The sequence below is a fragment of the Chrysemys picta genome, chromosome 10, assembly GCF_011386835.1.
Source record: "Chrysemys picta bellii isolate R12L10 chromosome 10, ASM1138683v2, whole genome shotgun sequence".
NCBI classification, from domain to species: domain Eukaryota; kingdom Metazoa; phylum Chordata; order Testudines; family Emydidae; genus Chrysemys; species Chrysemys picta.
Window position 1 is genome coordinate 74,743,017 of NC_088800.1, and position 20,500 is coordinate 74,763,516.

At 40.2% G+C, this 20,500-nt stretch overlaps 1 protein-coding gene across 1 annotated transcript in view; it reads left to right on the forward strand.

The window, feature by feature from the left end:
- FAM20C (FAM20C golgi associated secretory pathway kinase) overlaps positions 1 to 20,500 on the forward strand; it is an 85,440-nt gene that overhangs the window by 48,723 nt on the left and 16,217 nt on the right. Inside the window, exons 4-5 of the mRNA XM_005289163.5 lie at positions 13,711 to 13,803; positions 16,824 to 16,939. Coding sequence (XP_005289220.1) covers positions 13,711 to 13,803; positions 16,824 to 16,939 — 209 coding nt within the window. The remainder of the gene's footprint in view (positions 1 to 13,710; positions 13,804 to 16,823; positions 16,940 to 20,500) is intronic.

The following is a 20,500-nucleotide window of genomic DNA, read 5'->3' on the forward strand; positions in this document are numbered from 1 at the left end:
ATTATTCTGAAGTTGCTGAGTGTTTGGTTACATGTTGTGCTGTGTCAACTCACTGCACAAAAACCTGAATGAAATCTAAATGGTGAAATCCTGGCCAATATATCACTGACTTTCATGGGTTTGCAGGATTTCACCCAAAATATTTGGTACCATGAATAAGAGAAGAAAGCATAAAGAACGAGGAGTACTTGTGGCACCTTAGAGACTAACAAATTTATTTGGGCATAAGCTTTCATGGGCTAAAACCCACTTCATCGGATGCATGCACTGGAAAGCATGAAGATCTTGAAGTCCAGGCACTGAACCAGGTGTCAGGAGCTCTAGGTTCTGGCTCTACCAAAATCTGCTTGTGTCACTTTAGTCACGTCACCTATGGCTTGATTTTGCGAAGTACTGAGCGTTGTAGCCAGATCCAACAAAACACGGAAGAATGTGCTTAATTGTAAGGAACGTGGTTAGACACATTGACTACTCAAAAAGAACAGGAGTACTTGTGGCACCTTAGAGACTAACAAATTTATTAGAGCATAAGCTTTCATGGGCTACAGCCCACTTGGTGCTTAAAGTTAAGTATAAGCTTAAGTGCTTTGCTAGATGAGTTTACTCATGGCATACCTGAGTCCTTAATATCTCTGTGTTTCAGCTCTTCACCTATAAAAGAAGAATAACACTTTCCTGTCTCACAGAGGCATTTTGAGGATAAATTCATTAATATTTGTGATGCTGTAAGATACCACAGTGGTGGGGGCTACATTAGGAGCTTGATGAATAGGTTGACAGACATTATATACCTGATTTTCAGTTCATCATGTTCATAACATATTCAAAGGGTCTTTTTTATTTTTTTATTTTATTTTTATTTTTTTGCAATATATGTAGAAATAGAAGTAGTAGTTCTCTTCAGACCTGGAGTATCTGTGGCACATGCATTGTACTGCAAAAATCTCCCTCTTTTTGTCAAAGGAAACTCGAGCTATTTGGTGTTTCTAATTCGTTTAATGTTATTGTTCCTTTAAATCTTTACCCCGAGTGACCCCAGACACAGTACATATTATACAACATTCTCTGTGCTGAAGGACAGCTTAAACCTCTGATTTTATGGTGTTTTTCTTCCATCCATGCCAGAGCACTACAAATGTTTAAATATTCAAACCCCTTCTTTGTACAAAATATTCTATATTTCCTTCTCTGAAGGAAATCTGAGACGGCAAGAGCACAAACTATGCTTATGTTTGCATTGGCAATTTTTTGCAAAGCCCTTTTTTTGCAGCTGTATCATTTTTCATGTTTGCTGTTTATGGTGAGCAGACAATATATAACTAGGGCCTCCAAGGAGATGGGGTGTGTGTGAGAGAAATGACAGATTTCATGGGCTAGTCCTGGCAAAAATGCACACACCACCATCTTCATAAAATGAAAGCATCTAAAAGAGAAAGTAAATTATATAGGCAAAAAGATTTGCATGTGTTACAATTTCCTAATGCAGATGCATTAAATAGATGCACAAAATATCATTGCAGCCCCTCATTAATGATCTCTTCTGCTTATTTAATTGCTACGAGACTCTTTTCTCCCTGCTGTGGCAACAACATTGACCATATTAATGTGGTTACAGAGAACTGTTTTGTAGTGCTGTCAAGTGCCTCTTAATCTTCCGACTCCTGTATGTGAAGCCAGGTTTCTATCTCGAAGATTCATCAAATGTTATTTCTGGATTAAGATTTTTCTTATTCACAAAGTAAATTAGTGACAGGAGCTTCCCAGCACTTGTCTTTCTTTTCATACCATGAGTCCTTCATTTTCATACAAGCACTGTGGTTTATGGCTGATGGCTAAGAATCCTTTATTTCTAACCTGCATAGCCAGTTAGCCTATGTGGCTTTGATACCCACTTGATCCTCTTCCCCCCACCCATCTAAAAAAGAAAGAGAATTTACAGTAAATCACTATAGATACATCCTTTTGTCTGTAATAACACACACAATTTAAGTGTGTACATGTAACCTGCTGGTAAGTGTGTTATGCATCACTCTCTGTGCCTGATGCAAGGAGGATTTCTTTCAGCTCTCATCCTGAGAGTTTAGTTCAAGCTGTAGAGTCTCGTGCTTGTCGCACTGTAGGTCCCCAGTGTTGACCAAGAAGTGGCCATTGTGTATAATAATAATAATTAATTACTTAACCAATTAATGTGTAGGGGTGTGTGAGTGTGTGAATTGTTAATAGCAGCTATTAAGAACATAAAAATGGCCATACTGGGTCAGATCAATGGTCCATCCAGCCCAGTATCCCATCTTCCAACAGCAGCCAGTGCCAGATGCTTCAAAGGGAAAAACAGGGCAATTATCAAGTGATCCATCTCTTGTTGTCTAGTCCCAGCTTCTGGTAGTCAGAGGCTTAGGAAAGCCCAGCGCATGGGGTTGCATCCCTGATCATATTGCTAATAGCCACTGATGTACCTGTCCTCCATGAACGTGTCTAATTCTTTTTTGAACCTAATAAAACTTTAGGCCCTCATAACATCCCCTGGAAATGAGTTCCACAGGTTGACTGTGCACTGCGTGAAGAAGTACTTCCTTTTTTTTGTTTTAAACCTGCTGCATAATAACTTCATTGAGTGACCCCTGGTTCTTGTATTTTGTGAAGGGATAAATAACACTTCTTTATTCACTTTCTGCACAGCATTCATGATTTTATAGACCTCTATCATATCCCCCCTTAGTTGTCTCTTTTCCAAGATGAACAGTCCCAGTCTTTTTAATCTCTCCTAATATGGAAGCTGTTCCATACCTTTAATCATTTTTCTTGCCCTTCTCTGTACCTTTTCCATTTCTAATATATCTTTTTTTAGAACTTCACTCAGTATTCAAGTTGTGGGCGTATCATGGATTTATATAGTGGCATTATGATGTTTACTGTCTTATTATCTATCCCTTTCCTAATGGTTCATAACATTCTATTAGCTTTTATGACTGCCGCTGCTCATTGAGCAGATGTTTTCAGAGAACTATCCACAATGACTCCAAGATCTCTTTCTTGAGTGGTAACAGCTAATTTAGACCCCATCATTTTATATGTTTGGATTATATTTTCCATTATCCATTACTTTACATTTATCAACAGTGAATTTCATCTGCCATTTTGATGCCCAATTACTCGGTTTTGTGGGATCCCTTTGTAACTCTTTGCAGTTTGCTTTGGATTTAACTATCTTGAGTAATTTTGTATTGTCTGCAAACTTTGCCACCTCACTGTTTATCCCTTTTTTCAGATTATATATGAATATGTTGAACAGCACTCATCCCAGGACAGATCCCTGGGGGGGACTGCTATTTACCTCTCTCCTTTCTGTTAACTGACCATTTATTTCTACCCTTTGTTTCCTGTCTTTTAACCAGTTACTGATCCAGGAGAGGACCTCCCCTCTTATCCCAGGACTGCTTACTTTGCTTAAGAGCCTTTGGTGAAGGATCTCATCAAAGACTTTCTGAAAGTCAAGTACACTATATACACTGGATCTCCCTTATCCACATGTTTGTTGACTCCCTCAAATAATTGTAATAGATTGGTGAGGCATGATTTCTCTTTATAAAAGTTGTGTTGACTCTTCGCCAACAAATCATGTTAATCTATGTGTCTGATAATTCTGTTCTTTACTATAGTTTCAACCAATTTTCCTGGTACTACAGTTGGGCTTACCAGCCTGTAATTGCCAGGGTTATCTCTGGAGCCTTTTTTAAAAAAAAAAATTGGCATCACATTAGCTATCGTCCAGTCATTTGGTACAGAAGCTGATTTAAGCAGTAGGTTACATACCACTGTTACTAGTTGTGCAATTTCATATTTGAGTTCCCGCAGGATTCTTGGGTGAATACCATCTGGGACAGTTTGTCAGATTTATCATTTAAAAAGAATAGCTTAGGTGTGAGAATCTCCCTCACATCCTCTGCAGTGAAGACCGATGCAAAGAATTATTTAGCTTCTCCACCATGGCCTTATCTTCCTAGAGTGCTCCTTTAGTACCTCAATCATCCAGTGGCCCCAATGATTGTTTGGCAGCTTCCTGCTTCTGGTGTACTTACGTTTTTTTTTGCTGTTAAGTTTTGAGTCTTTTACCAGTTGCTCTTCAAATTATTTTTTGGTCTGACTAATTATTCTTTTACACTTGGTTTGCCAGAGTTTATGCTCCTTTCTATTTTATTGAGTATGAGCTGACTTCCAATTTTTAGAGGATGCCATTTTACCTCTCATCGACTCTTTTACTCTGTTGTTTAGGCATGGTGGCATATTTTTGGCTCCTCTTACCCTTTTTTTAAAATGTGAGATATACATTTATTTTGAGCCTCTGTAATGGTGTTTGTATATAATGATGCCTAATTCTAAGCAGATGTATGCATGTAAATTTGCTATATATGCTACATGTACAACAAGATCAAATACTCTGTATTCTCTGGTAGTTCCAACCATATATGTATGGAACACAGAGAGCAATATGGGAGGAAGGGTGGAATAGACAGACATGAAAATAGAGATGCACTAAGGAGGGAAAGTCATGGGGACCTTTACAAGTGAGGAAAACCACCTCTGTTATGGTATTTTATATATGTTTAAATAAATACAAAATAGTAATTTAAAAAAGCATAGGACCAAATAATGCTCTCAGTCATACCAGTACTCCACAGAGTTGCGCTGGTGTAATAATAACCCAGAGCAGAATCTAGCCCATGATATTGGAAAAATTCACCTCACCTCAACTGTTTAAACTTGCATGCGTGGTTAAACACTGTAGGCCTGACTGTTAGATTTGAAATATTTGCTGCAGAAAAGAAGGGTGGTATAGACAAAGTCTAAGAAATGATCCTACTTGTCTGATCTCATTATGTCAGAAGCTACCACAGAATGCAGAGTATTTGATCTTGTGGTACATGTAGTGCACACAGCAAAGGTACGCATATACATCTGCTTAGAGTTAGGTACCATTATATTCCGTTCCGTTTTCTGTAATTGTTTAGTGTGGCTTACATGGTTTGTATCTAATTTTGTTTTGGATCCTTTTTAGTTGGTTTCGCAATTAAAAAAAAAAAAAGCTGTGAATTGAAAATCTCACCTTCCTGTCAATATATTTTCCATCAAGCTAACTTTTTGTTTTAGCTTTGAAATCTTGTAGGTGTGACATTGGTGTGTCAAGTGGGTTCCAGAAAGAATGAGAATGAAATATTGCCCGGCTCATGCCAAAAAGTCTGATAGATCTGTTAGACATCTTCACTAATGCGTTTACACTAATACTAATATTTTGCCATTGCCTTTTTCATGAGGAAGTGTAGCTACTTGTTTGGCAGATCTTGAAATAGAATTGCATTTTCCAAACTGGTCAAACGTCATGTTTCTTATTCCAATCAAAAATTCCCTTCCTGTTCTGTGCATCTGAAAGCAAGACAGAATGACTGTAAAAACTGCTCCGTCTCACAGAATTATCTTATGCTTTAATGGCCCTTTCTTTGATAAACTATATAGGGTTTTAGATTAGAGCCGGTATGGCAAACTGGGTCCCTGACTTTATACCCAGCACAATCCCAATAAAGTCAATGGGATGGACAGGGTATAAACCAGGGAAGGATTGGGCCCCAAATCCAGAACATTACAAGAGAAAATAAAAATCTCATGGCTGGAAAAATGTACATCTGTAAAGACCCTCTTAATTTTTTTCTGATGTTTTATTGGAGATCCCTAAATAACTTTACATAGCTTTTCTGACATTGAAACATGTTAGTAACCCTGACTGTACATGCAGTTATATTTTATAGGGTTTTACAATCAAGGTTAGTAACTTGTGTTCTATGCAGCATGATATTTGTATTTTTTCTCTTTTTTGGGGGTAGGATTTGAGTAACATTTTATTACCATTGGCCTGAGGAGGTCTGGGTATTGCAAAATCTCCTGGGATGAGTTTTGGTTTTGCATACCCAAATCAGGGTTTGTTTGCATCTGGATTCCATATTATCCAAACCACTAAAGTTTGGAAAGAAGGAGGTGTTAAAATAAATGGTCCTGGCTTTGTCCCATTTCTAATATTTTTGTAATGTTGTTCTAATGAACCAAACAAAAAACCCCAATGGATTAACATGTATACAGGCCAGCCAGTATGCACAGCTCTGCACAACAGCTGAACTGTTGCTAACGAATCAGTGGAGCCCCTAGTTTGAAATGTTTGCAAGCCTGCAAGGTGTTGAGCACTGTGGCAATAGGAACTGATGGTATTCAGCACCTTGAAAGATCAAGTTCCAAGATTCTGAAGCACAGAACACAAGCAGAGAACCACATGGTCCCTAGATAGAACACTTCAGAGAACAGGTTCTTTTGAAAGTCTGGCAAGCATCTGTTGAGATGTTCTGCCCTGAGTACAAGGCAGTATGAAAGATGGCACAAAGTCTGCAAAGGAGAATCAAGAAGGGAGCATTGGTGGAATAAGGAGAGCAACATGGGAGGGCGAATGGGGCAGGCAGACATGAAGATAGAGCTGTACTAAGGGAAAAGTCATGGAGACCTTTGAAAATGAGGAAAACCTTGAACTTAACATGGTAGAAGAGTGGAGCCAGCATGCGCATTCAGGAAGGAAGACGTATTGGGCAAAGCAGTGGGAAAGGAAAAATAATCTCAGCAACTGCATTTTAGATGGTTCAGTGGACAATTCATGGTTTGTTTTTTTTTCTTCTGTATATAACAATAGGATTTCTATATACAATTTTCTCTCTTTCCTTAGCTGGACACCATTCATCTGACTGCAATTCTGCTATTCATGTTAAGTTAGCTAGTCTTTGGGCATGTGTCAAGCTTTCCTTTTCTGTATACTGTAAAAAGAAAATAAAGAGGCCCACATGCAGTAGCATGGTCTTGGAATTTATCCTTTTAGCAGTTTGCTATCTATTCCTATACTGTTGCAACCCTGTGTGAATTTCTGCCTTTCTGCCATGGTAAATATTCTTCCATTTTTCTAATAATAAAACTGTAGTGAGATGAGAGAAGTCCAAACATCTTGCAAAAATCCATATTGTCATTTGGATGAGAGCAGTTGAGTGGGCCAAACATCCTTTCTGTAGCACATTAAATTGCATGTCTTTGCATTCCGGGATTGGCCACTCATTTTCGGGACCATATTCTGTTCTTGTAAACAGCTCGGATAGTCCCTAGGAGTGCTCTTTATAACAGAATGCTTTGATAAAGCCAAAGCTATCAGTTGCCAAGATTCCATAAGGAGCTGGAAATAGGCGCCAGATATCTTTGCTACTGTAGATGTCAATGCATTAGCAACATCATTTATCTTCCTAAAGACATACTAAGCCCCTAAAATGTATTATAAAATTAAGTGGCATTTTTTTCCACCTGCTCTAGCCGATGCCAACTGCTGATAGAAAGCTCTCCCTGGTGATATGACTGCATGCAAAATTTAAGTGCCCTACTAAGGACTGCAGCTGCCTCAGAGATATCCTTTTTTCTATCGGCTGCCTCCTTCACTTAGAATAATAAGCTTGAGATTATCTCGGGGCACTTTAGATTCCAGTGCTGCACAATCCAATTTGACATAACAACAAGAAAAAGAAAAAGCAAGAAACAAAGAAAAGAAAAAGAAAAAAAGGCAAGCCATCACTGGACTTCCATTCTGTTTCTTCAGCTAGTCAGAAGAATAAGTTCATGAAAAATGGTTAGTAAAACAGCAAGCTAGTACTAAGTGGCATATTTTAGTACTATATTAATTGTATTTGATAATTGTATTTATTTATTGTATTTATGTTATGCCAAAGTGGCTTCAGTTAAGAGGAAACAAGATTTGAGCATCTTAAATATTTCACAGAGGATGGGAATAGACATATCAAAGGAACATCGCTTTTCAAAAAGAGAATAATAAGAAGTGATACCTGTGGGTACATCCTGATAATCTCCAATTATCTGTTAGAAAGCCCAAACTACTTTCTTATCCGTCCGTGTTCATTGGCCGGTTAAGTCTCTTACTGGTCCTGCTGCTGTAGAATTAACACCGCTCCTCCCCAAACAATCCCATTCTCTGCTGCCAAAATACTTATTGTTGTTATGTGTATTGTGGTAATGTCCAGTCAGGACAAGGGCCCCATTGTGCTAGATGGTCTACAACAGCTAGACATAGTCGCTGCCCTTGGAGAGCTCAGATTCTCATCTGAAACCAGAGTATGACATACAAAAGGAGCCAGACACCTGTTCGCTGTACTCAGCCACTCAGCCGTATTGATACCTTGTGGATGTATGCTGTTGTAATCCACTGGTCCTCTGTAATCCTTTTAGTTGATTCTGCTGATTCCTGTTGGGTGCTCCTTTAAAAAAAAATGTAGGAAGCATAGCCTCCTTAAAAAGAAATGACCTCTGAATCCATAATAGTAAACCGACGACAAGTCCTTTGATTAGTTAAAATACAGTTGTTTGGATACAAAGATGCTTCTGGAATGTCTCTGGATGGCCAGCAAACTGTGTATGTCCTTATATCAGGGGTCAGCAACCTTTCAGAAGCGGTGTGCCAAGTCTTCATTTATTCACTCGAATTGAAGGTTTCGCATGCCAGTCATACATTTTAACGTTTTTAGACGGTCTCTTTCTATAAGTCTATAATACAACAATAGTTTAGGTATATATGTAAAGTAAATAAGGTTTTTAAAATGTTTAAGAAGCTTTATTTAAAATTAAATTAAAATGCAGAGCCTCCCCGGACCGGTGGCCAGGACCTGGGCAGTGTGAGTGCCACTGAAAATCAGCTCGCGTGCCGCCTTCAGCACGCGTGCCATAGGTTGCCTACCCCTGCCTTATATATATCAGTAATGTCTAACTTGCTTTTTGACTGCTATGCATATGATTTGAAACTTACCGCAGTCTGTGCTGAAGAAGTATGACATGTAGATGGAATTCTATTGAGTGGTGAGGAGGAAGCCACAGGCGTGCTGCATTTTAGTACTACTGATAACAGGTAGGCGTTGGAGAGAGGTCTTGGAAGCTAGCCTTAGATTACTAGGCTAAAGATTTAGTTTCTGTAGAAGTTTTCTTTGAAAAACACCAACGAGCCAGAGATGGCTTTAGGATCTTAATGTCAAGTATCGAAGGGGTAGCCGTGTTAGTCTGGATCTGTAAAAGCAGCAAAGAGTCCTGTGGCACCTTATAGACTATCAGACGTATTGGAGCATGAGCTTTCTTTGCTGCTGATCTTAAAGTGTGGATGAGTTTCATGAATTGCCAGTAATGAACAGGAAACAATGAACATTGCAGTTCAGGTATAAAATTATGAACCAAAAAAAGAGTATGCTAACGTTTTTTAAATTTGGGGGGATTTGCAAATATTTTCGCACATAAATTGTCATGTCAAATGTCAAAATGTTCTTGAACAACAAAGCATGTGGTAATAATAATCGAAATGGAGTCAGCTCTCCATGATTATCCCAGAAAGCATTCATTAATTTGAATGGTTTTAGTTATTCCCTTCTTTAGCGTGAATTGCTAGGTCAGATCATGGATAAAGCTCATCATATGTAAAACCGTATGTGTTCCCATTAATTTAAAATTCCACTTTTTGCTTTGTTCTTATTTTTCTCCCAGTTATGTTCAGGATTTTCAGTGGCTTTGGTTTTTCATGATAGTTCTCCTCTACAAATGTTGCTAGTTCTGATTTGTCTTCTACTAGTGTTGTAATTCATTTGGTCTAGTGCCATTGAACAAATTCTAACTGTATGCAGTATGAGCAGAACTCCAGCTGTCTTTCCTCCAGAACTTCCCATTCGGTCATTATAGAAATCTGTCAAATCTTCCCCCAAAGTGAGGAGTACTGGACTCCAACTGTTTGCAAAATAGGAAGACCAGCCAGAAATTCTCTCCCACCTTCCGCAACCAGTAGATCCTGAAATAGTGGATGGTGTGCGATTTTATTGCTGGCACTGAGAAGCTCCTGCCATTATCCTTAATGTATTATCAGTCAGAGGTCTAAACTTCTGCAGAGGTCTTACCTTCTTGGTCTGTTTGCTCAAATATCTAATTGCTTTTGTCATTGTATGAGCTAGTCTTTGTTCAATAACCATCACTTAATGAACCAGAAACAATAGGCTTTTTTTTCCATTTATTTAAAAATGCAATTCTGCTTTAAAACATGCTACAGGAGGGATTAAGTCAAGTGTGGTTTCATGTAATATTGTAATTGACCTGGAACGGATTCAAAAATCAGGACTCCTTTCCCAACACTTTACTTAGAGATTGGGCGACAAATTAAGATCTCATTTAAAATTTTCTAAAGCCAGAGTAAATCCATAGGGCTAAACGGGGTCTCATCAGTGTAATTGAGAGCTGAATTTGATGCTTTGACTCTACACTTGTACAACTCCAAATAGAATTTGGCCCAGAGAATTCTTATCTAACCACGCTGCCAAGCAATTTGACTGCACACACCAGATAATAGTCACACTGGTTCGGGTTTTGAATTGTTGGTAAAATAAATTCAAATATAAATAATACAAACTTGAATAAGGAGACTATTTAAATTGTGGGCGTCTGTTGATGTTTCATGCCTTTGTAACACAGATAAACACAGTCCCTGGGAAGTGACCATTGGTTCTTCAGAAAGCATTGTCAAAAAATGGTGCCAGGTGCAGATGGCCTTTTAAATTCTGTAGCGTACCTACTGTCACGCACATCGCATCTCTTACACCTTTCTCTAGAGACATAGAGTGGCATCCAGCTCATTGGTGGCTGAGGAGTTGTCAACAAACCTTTCAGTTGCTAGTGTGTACTGCAATTAGCTGTAAACAGGCATTTAAATAAAATTGAGGGATATCAAAGTCAGTCCAAGAGGTTGTTTACAATATGAATTGTAGTCATTTCCTTCTTAAGTATTAGTAGTCAGTTCCTACCACGGGACATTACAATAGGTCACCAGAGATGAAGGCTTTGGGATGCCAGGTGGGTTCTAGCTTGGGATCAGACCCCAAAGGATTCTTGGGTTTTCTAATTGCTTTCAAGCTAAGGTTAAAAAAGTGCTAGTAGGTCACTAGAGAATGCTAGGATCTTGGGGGAACTCTGATGCTAGGGAGGACACTCAGGTCATTTGGAGACCCTGCTGAGGTTGTTTGGGAGAGGAGTTTCATTCTTAGGCCCCTGAGTGGGCTCTTCTATGCCTGCCCCAACTTGGCTCTGCATAGGTTTGCAGAAATTCTGGGACTTGAAAAATCTTCCTTCTGATTTATATTGAATCAGGGCCCAATTCAAAAAGCACCCAATGTTTATTTCTGTGAAAATACAGGAAGAGAATATGCATGCTGGTCACTTCTGCTGATCAGGTGTTTTTCTGTATATATAGAGAGCAGGTGAGCTGGACTGTCAACAGGACTTTAAATAATTAGTGTCTGTAGTTTATTTTTGCCATCAAGTCAAGATTTAAAAGGTATGGGTAACTCTTGTGTCCAGACTTAGCCATGAGTTCAGTGTCCTGTCCTCATTTGGGCATTTCCATGAGTATCTTCCTCAGTGGTGGGCAACCTGCATCCCATGGGCCACTGTTTCCCGCAGTTCTCATTGGCTGGGAACGGCGAACCACAGCCACTGGGAGCTGCGGGCATCCGTGCCTGCAGTCGGTCAGTGTAAACAAACTGTCTCGTGGCCCGCCAGCGGATTACCCCGACGGGCCGCAGGTTGCCCACCACTTGTCTTGCTCCTCTACGTATCCAAGATCATGGCCTTTAGGATGGTGCATTGCCATTTGAAAATGTATAACGACAGAACAAAAACCCATATAAACAAAGTTAAGCCTCTAGGGAAAAAAAGTACTGATTCTACAATTAATAATATCCATTACCTTTGCCTGGAGCTTCAAGGGGCTAATAGAAAAGTGAAATTTGTGATAATATACTATTCCTGCAGCTATGTAGTGAGTTGATCGCCACATATGTCAGATATGCAGCAGTAAGAAACTATGATGGTTTTCTGTGGATAGTTGCACTTTCAGGATTAAGATCTACCCTTTATTTGGGACTTATTTTCTCAATCAAGATTTTTTTTTAAAGGAACAACCATGATATATTTAATCTCTCTAGAAGATAAAAAGCAGATGGTACTGATTAGCTAATTATTAATATTTTCTGAAGCTTATCAGCTGCATTGAGTGACTGGTGTAAGCTTTGCAAAATACTGGAGATGTGTCTTTTTCTCTTTCAATTAGTTACCAAAATTTATTAAAATCAGAAAAAAATAAACAATCAAAATCCTTTTCTGTCCAATAGAAATATATTAATTTCTTTCTTCTGAAATTTACAGTCAAAATTCATTTCTCTAGTACTGAGGTTACAACATACACTTGATATGGAACCGTACAATGAGGCTGCAGCTAACCTAGCTGTTTTGTCTTTATTATATACTGTTCCATAAGCCAACTCAACTTTATTTGTCCCTGTGGCTATTTCACCTTTTTCCTTGTTCCTATTTGGAAAACATTATTTTTATTTTGTCCTGGTCTCACTTCTAGCTTCTATCCTTTACTGCCTTTTTGCAACAACAGGAGCAAATGGAGAGCAGTGATTGCTTATTTGATTGCCACACTGCAGCACTTCTGCTGAGCAGGGGACCACATGTGTGAAAATTACGGTTGCAGTGCTAGCATTGTACCCTCAGTAGGCATGCTTATGGCCCACAATTTGAACTACACGTGACATGAAAATAAATATGTTGATGGTCTCTACGTGTCTGCAGTTATGCTTCATTTAAGGCATGGACTACTTTGTACTGTACAATACTGAAGAAAGAAAAACAATGCCTATAAATAGGGCAGTTTTCTTGGGATGAAATTCACCCCAAGCAGATGGCCTACAGAAGATCTATGCAACATTTAAGTCACATTTAAGTCCTCCAAATAGGGTATAAGTGGAACTTAACTGAGGCATAGGTCTTGTGCTCGTCAACTGCACAGGGTGAATTTCATCCCCTGGCCAATTCCTGGACCCACTGAAGTTAATGCAAAACTCCCATTGGCTTCACAGGGCCCAAAGATTGCCCCTATGTTACATGTAATGATCTTTCCATTTTTAGCAGAGTTTGATGTTTGAGCTTTATCTTTCGATTTAAAAAAACAGTTTTTATTTGTGCTTAAAATGTAGGAACAACAAATTTTTGACACTTCTGTGGAGCACAGTCTTGTTAATGTTCTTTGAAATGTGACATATGTCATTGCAGTCAAACTGGAATGGTTCCATTTCTTCTGAAATGAAGAAAACATGTCATTGTTGGATCCAAGTAATACAAAAGAAGAGTCATATTTTAGATAGCAGCTCCACAACTGCCAAAGATGAAAGCGAAATTTTATTACTTTTGGAAATTTTATAATTACAGTTAATGATAATTTAATGAAATGACATTCTCTTCACTGCTATCACTAATGAAATGTTTGAGTAATAAAACAGATCTTGTTAAATAGAGCGAGCATCTTGAGTGGAACAACACTTGTGACAGCAGCCTTCATGCAGGAGGATAGGCTTGGAATTCAGAATTTTGTTACAGAAGTAAGAAAGATAAAATTAATGTATGGTGAATAATTCGCACATGAAGTATTTTTAAGGGCCTTCGATTAAGCAACCAATACTGAACTTTTGAATAAAGGGCTTGATTTTTGAGCATTGCTCATTATAAATACTAACCCTTATTTGTCATGCCTGTTTTTCTTTGCAGGCAAACCAGGGAACAGGAAACCCCACCTGACTTCTTTTATTTCTCAGACTATGAAAGGCATAATGCTGAAATAGCAGCATTTCATTTGGACAGGTAAGGAAAACGAAATAATATTTAAAAGAAAAAATAAATGTGATATGCATTTTATTCCAAACCCTCCTGCCTGGCAAAAAATTAGTTACTTTAAAAATAGAAAATAACATAAAAAGGGTGAGCAATCGACATGAAGAAATGAATGGAACAGAATGAAACTGGGGAATAATAATTAGAAATAACGGTTTACTTTGGGAGGAAGATACATGAAAAAAGTAATGGTCAAAATGAATTACAGGCAATATTAAAGAGAAGCTCCTAATGCTACACATGACAATGTGATCTTGAGTTGCATATGGAGAGGGTCTCATGTCATGGGTGATACATGGCATTGGTCTGACTGAACCTGTCCTACTTCAATTAGTTCTAGACACATGAATATGAGATAGATATTGATAAACAGGAGAGCACTCAGAGAAGAGTAAAATAAATGATGAACAGAGAGGGGAGAAGAGATGGTGGTTTCATAGGGTTGGGGTTGGGACCGGCTGCTGAAGGCCATTGTGCACAAAGTTTAGAATTAGGGTCATAACTAGGTGCACAGTTACAATGAGGAATGGGGCCCATTGGTTGGTCTAGGACAAGATTAGGGCTGGACCCTGATGGAGCCATCTGTGTGTCCAGGATAACCTTTGGAATGGAGCTCATTTAGCCTCCAGAGCAGAGATTATGGGTGGGTTTTACTGGTAATCTAGGATTACAGTTAGAGACCATGGAATTTTCTGGATTAGGATTAGGGTTGCAGTTTCTTACACATCCTGGGTTAGGGCCAGAGTTGGTGGCCATAAAATGTTCTTGCCTAGGGGGTAGGGTGAAAGTCTCTTGGACAATGCATAATAGAGTTAGGGTAGTGACCTGTAGGGAATCCTGGGAAAGGGTTCAGTTGGATCCCATGAGACACACCAGGCTAGAGTTAAAGTTCAGGTATTAGTGACAGTCGGGGCTAGGATGATGGTTTGAGACCATTTGGATACCATAGTTTACACTAGGATTGAGACCGGGGGACTGTTCTGGGCTAGAGTTGGGATTGGAGCCCATCAGACATCTCAGATTAGGGTAATGATTGGAGCCAGTTGGGCTTCCAGATCAAGGTTTAGGGTTGGGACCTCCAGTCCTCAGATAAAGGTTGGGGCCCATAAAATTTCCACATACAGGGTTGGGTTTGTGCCAATAGGGATTCTAGAGTTATGGCTAGGGTTAGGAGCCATAGGACTGCCCACCCTAGGGCTAGGGTCAGGGCCTGTAGGGCTTCCTAGCTTGGGGTTTGAGACAGGGCTGGTAGAGTGTTGGGTTTGGGGACGGTAGAGCTATCCATCCTAGGGTTAGGTTTGCAATATATAGGGCTTCCTGGGCTAAGATTAGGGTAGTGGATGGTAGGGATTAGGGACAGGTTGAGAGCCATAAGGTTTCCAGGCATAAGGTTAGGGTTGGGGGCAGTAAGGCTTCTCCAACTAGGTACAGGATTGGGACTCATAGGGCTCCCAGACCTTGGATCTGGTGGGCTACCCAGCCTCAGGTAGGATTGGGGCTGATACAGCTCCCTGACCTAGTGTAAGGGTTGAGTCTCATTTCACTTCTCAACCTACAGTTTGCATTGGGTCCCCAGGGCTTCCCAGTCTAGAATTATGGTTGGGGTCCCTAGAACTCCCTGCCCTAAGGATAGGGTTGAGATCCATAGGGCACCCTAGTCTAAGGTTAGGTTTGGGGCCCCAAGGCATATGTCTACACTGCATCTGGAAGCAAGCCTTCTAGACCAGTAGACAAATTTGCATTAGTGGTGTTCACACTAACAAACTAAAAGTAGCAGTGAGGATGTTGCATCCCAGTGGAGGCTTGAGCTGGCCACCCAAGCTCAAGCCCATCCTACACCCTGGATCTGAGCTTGGGTGGCTAGCCTGAGCCTCCACCAGTGTCGCGATGTCCCTGTAACTATTTTTAATGCACTAGCAAGAGCCCTGCTAGCACAGGTCTGTCTACCAGGTCAGGAAGCTTGCGCCAAGCTGCAATGTAGACATACCATAAGATTGGTTAACCTAGGGTTAGAGTTGGTGCCCATAGGACTCTTCTTTTAGGGATCCCCAGCCTACTGTAAAACATGGGGTCTGTAGAGCTCCCCAGTTTAGAGTTAGGGCCTGTAGGGCTTTCCAGGTTAGGATTAAGGCCCACCGTGTTTTCCTTTCTTGGGTTAGGATTGATGCCCCTGGGACTCTCTACTTAGATTAGATTTGAGGGCCTTAGGAATACCAGCCTGCTGTAAGAGTTGGAGCCTGTGTAGCGTTAGGGCTGGGGCCTATAGGCCTCCTTGGCTTAGGGTTAGGTTTGGGACCCTTAGGGCTACCCAGACAAGGGTTAGGGTTGGGGCCTTTTGGGCTTCTCTGGATATCCTGGAATGAGGGTAATAGGTTACCAATGGAAGACATTGGAACCACATGTCTTGAGTCACTCAAAACAGGAGTGAAAAAGCAATGGATAACGTTCTTTAGGGAACAATCCTGCATTGGTGAGCAGTTGGACTGGACTAGCAAACCGGTCTTGTATCTTAGATTTCTAGGATTTTACTTTGCTTAATTTTTTCATGAAACATTGTATGCCCATACTTTTAATCGTATAGTGATTCTGCTTGGATCACTTGATGATTACCAGTTCTGTTCATTCCCTCTGAAGCACCTGGCATTGGCCACTGTCAGAAGACAGAATACTGGGCTAGATGGACCTTTGGTCTGACCCAGTATGGCCGTTCTTATGCTTTATACAATAAGGCTAAATCGGCACTCGTAACAAAGTACGTTTAACATTACATCTTGAGCATGTATACTATGCACCATGAATGATCTGATGGGGCTCTTTGAAATATGAAGGCCACAGAAAAATTTAGGTGGTGCCTTCTGGGTATAATGTACCTCTTTAGTTTGCATCACAATTACGTTTTTAGATGCAGGAATTATCAGAGGTTTTGTTGTTGTTGTTGCTGTAGTTTAAAGAATCTTAAAAGTAAACTGCCCCTTTTATTTCACTTCCAGGATCCTAGATTTTCGTCGTGTTCCACCTGTTGCAGGTAGATTGGTTAATATGACCAGAGAAATTAGGGATGTTACTCGTGACAAGAAACTGTGGAGGACATTTTTCATTTCACCAGGTAGTTTTATGCATTACATTGCCCTCTTCCTATGTCACAAGGGAGACACCTATTGTTTAATTGTAATATGAGGTCTCTTTTTATATACCTTTAAATAAAAACAAATATGGTTTGTTGGGGAGCTGTTGGATCAGGTCAAACTCTATTGACAGCAAACAATTTATTGTATTGAACTGAGTCCCCTTTTTCAGTGTTGTTGTAGCCGAGCTGATCCCAGGATATGAAAGACACAAGGTGGGTGAGATAATATCTGTTATAGGACCAACTTCTGTTGGTGGAAGGTACAACCTTGCAAGCTATACAGAGCTCTTCTTCAGGTCTCTGCTTCCTTCCCCAGAAAGCTTGTACCTTCTGCCAAGAGAAGTTGGTCCAGTAAAGGACATGACCTCACCCACATTGTCCCTTTTGCCATTCACAAATAATCAAATGAGTTTTATTTGTGTGTATTTGTTTGTTAATGCAAATTATTCAACAAGTGTTTTATATAAAGCATTTTCATCAGATACTTGCAGTTTATTCGAAACAACTATCACTTAGCACATTTATTATTTATGCTTGGCTATTGGTTGCTATGTGATTGATCACCACTATAGGTTACATGCTATTGTTTCTGCTCCCTGATTGGATGGCTGAAACTTTTATATATGGGAAGAGAACTGAATACATCATCTCGGTCCCAAACATTCTCATGGACACATGCTTACATTGGTATCAACAACAAGGCAGTGTGACACCTGACTAAATATGTACAAAGGACACTCCTTCCAGGTGAAATTCAGCTATGTTCCAAAGGCTACCACAGGGCCTATGTAGCATGTAAGTCCCATTTATATCCTCAGAATAGGGTTTAATTGTGACCTAACTGGTGCATAGCCCTTGTTCTGAACCAGGGAGAGTATTAACCTCCATAAACATTCTTGTAAATAATAACATTGCACATTGAGGATAGCCAATAAAAGGGGTTGTGAATATCATTGCAGTGAACTTGTGCAGGGGTGGCTCCAGGCACCAGCGCAGCAAGCACGTGCCTGGGGCGTCAAGCCGTGGGGGGGGGGCGGCGTGCCGGTCGTCATGAGGGCGGCAGTGAGGCAGCCTTTGGCGGCATGCCTGCGGGAGGTCCACTGGTCCCGCGACTTCGGCGGCAATTCGGCGGCAGGTACAGCGAAGGCGCGGGACCGGCAGATCACCCGCAGAAATGCCGCCAAATCCGTGTGAGCAGCGTGACTGCTGTGCTTGGGGTGGCAAAAAACATAGAGCTGCCCCTGAACCGGTGGGTGTTATTCACAGTATGATCCTGAATGCTTTCTTCAGTATTTGCCAAGCTCTAGTAGCCTCATAAAATGCAACATTTGAATTTTCAAAGGCTCATTCTTAAGAGTTTAATACTCCACACACCGCATTTGGCTACTCTCTATGCAAACACAGAGTAAAAACCATGTGCTTAATTCCCATTGACTTTACTATTAAGTGATGTTACAAGATGTGCCGTGTGCCTAAGTGTTTTCCTGAATTGGGTCTACGTGACTTGCTTAAGATCATTCAGGAAATCTCTGACAGAGCTGAGAATTGACCCCAGGTTTCTTGAGTCCCAGTCCCAAGTCTTAATCACAAGAGAATCCTTCCTCTCAGTTTCCATGAACATCATTGTTACATGCCTGCATCAGATGAAAACCATAACCCTCCATTTTGGGTTTTCATTACAAAAATAGCTATTTATTGTGTGTGTCACACGTCTGTACATAAAATCACCTCTAGAGTCATCTGTGATGTTTACATTTTGAGATCATGATATATTTTCAGCATTGTTGTATGCACATTTTTAACATGCTGTTATTTATAGCAGTACCTTCACTTGGCAAATTGTATAACTACAAAAAGTTAAATCTGCCCTCATGTTTTGAGTGTCCATTTTTACATATACAACTAATTGACCATGCTCAAAAACCAAGGTATGCAGCCAATTTGAGTACACACACAGGAATGCGGGTACTCCAGTCAAGCCCTTGAGGGAGTAATGTGAATTTTCATGCACAAAATAAGTGCACAATCACTGCAATCAATTATGGATGCAAATACTGTGGGCAAAATTTAGAGATAAGACTTAGGCTGAAAATCTGGTGGATAATGTTAAGTTAATGTAGTTTGTTTTGCTCACTTGAAATGTTAACCACTGTATTCCCGTGCTTGTCAGCAAGATTTGAAAGTGTATGGTCCTTTGTTTTTTGGATTTTCCAATTTAGATTTCAAGGTTTTAAGGGAAACCTACCTTGTGTGATTTCTGAAAGTAGAATCATAAAACAATGCTAAAATATCTGAGCAGTTTAAAGCAACTGAAGCAACAAAATTCAGAGATAAGAAGGCGAGTTAAGATAAAGTTCTTTATCTCATCATGATACAATTTTAGACATTCAAAGGAAGGTCCAAGCATAATCCTTTATCCACCTCTATTTATGTGATTCAGATACATCCAATTAAAATATTTGATTAACTGTGACTCAGGCTTTGCTGGAGAATAAAATGCTTAACCTGTGTGTTTTTGCATTATAGATTTTCTAAATCAATATACCTTCCTTATAGCATGTTAGTGAATTGCAAAGCCATTCTCTGCAAATCCGTAGTTTAATTAGCCAGACTCACATTACTGTAAGAACAGCCTGCATCTTGTATCTCATACTTGTCCTTAAAAGGCATTAATTAATTAATGTGGGGTCCAGAAGTAATAAAGCTCCTAAATTAAGCACTTTGGACAAATCCGGGGACTTAACACCCAGCCCAAATAGCCCATTTGAAAGGCTCCCACTGATTTCAGTGCTAGCTTCACAAATGGGAATCCTCAGATATCAACCGGGGCTACCTCAGCCCAGTAGCTGAAGGAGTCTCGATAGCTCTGATAGACCCCTGCTGCAGGATTCATGATGTGGTGAAACATCTGACACTATCAAAGCCAGCCCTCAGCTTCCCCCATTAGAAATTCCCCTATTCTCAGGGGGTACCTCTACAGAAGCGTAGGTGGGGGCTTGATTTGCCCCTAGAAGATTCTCCTCTGCCGTATTTTGTGCTAAACTGGCTAGATTCAGTACATACAATATGAACATAATAAGAAACCACAGAATACTTCACATCTCTGTGTCACATTGAACTCTCAAGATCTCCATGGGATTCCCCCCGTAGCAGAATGTTAGAGAGAGTATGTTGTCTCTGCAGCTCTATCCCAGTGCATGGGGAGAGGTAAGGGCTGTGGAGACATATATTGTCTCCTCCATAAACATAACTCCCCACACGCACCCCTTAAAGTCACTGCAGCAGTAAGTGGCATTAATTTTGCACAGAGCCCCCACGAGACTAGGCAACTACCCCTTACTGGGGAATCCCTGGCTGCATGGATACAATGGACCCACACTTCCAGCATGCTGTAGGGGTGTGGAAAGAGCCACATGAAGAGGCACAGACCCTCAGATGGCCTTGTGCATCTAACGATCACTCCAGGAGGTGTTAGGGCCAAATCCTCAGCTTGTTCTATGATGTGTGGAGTGTGCAAACCTCATTCTGCAATGGAACAAT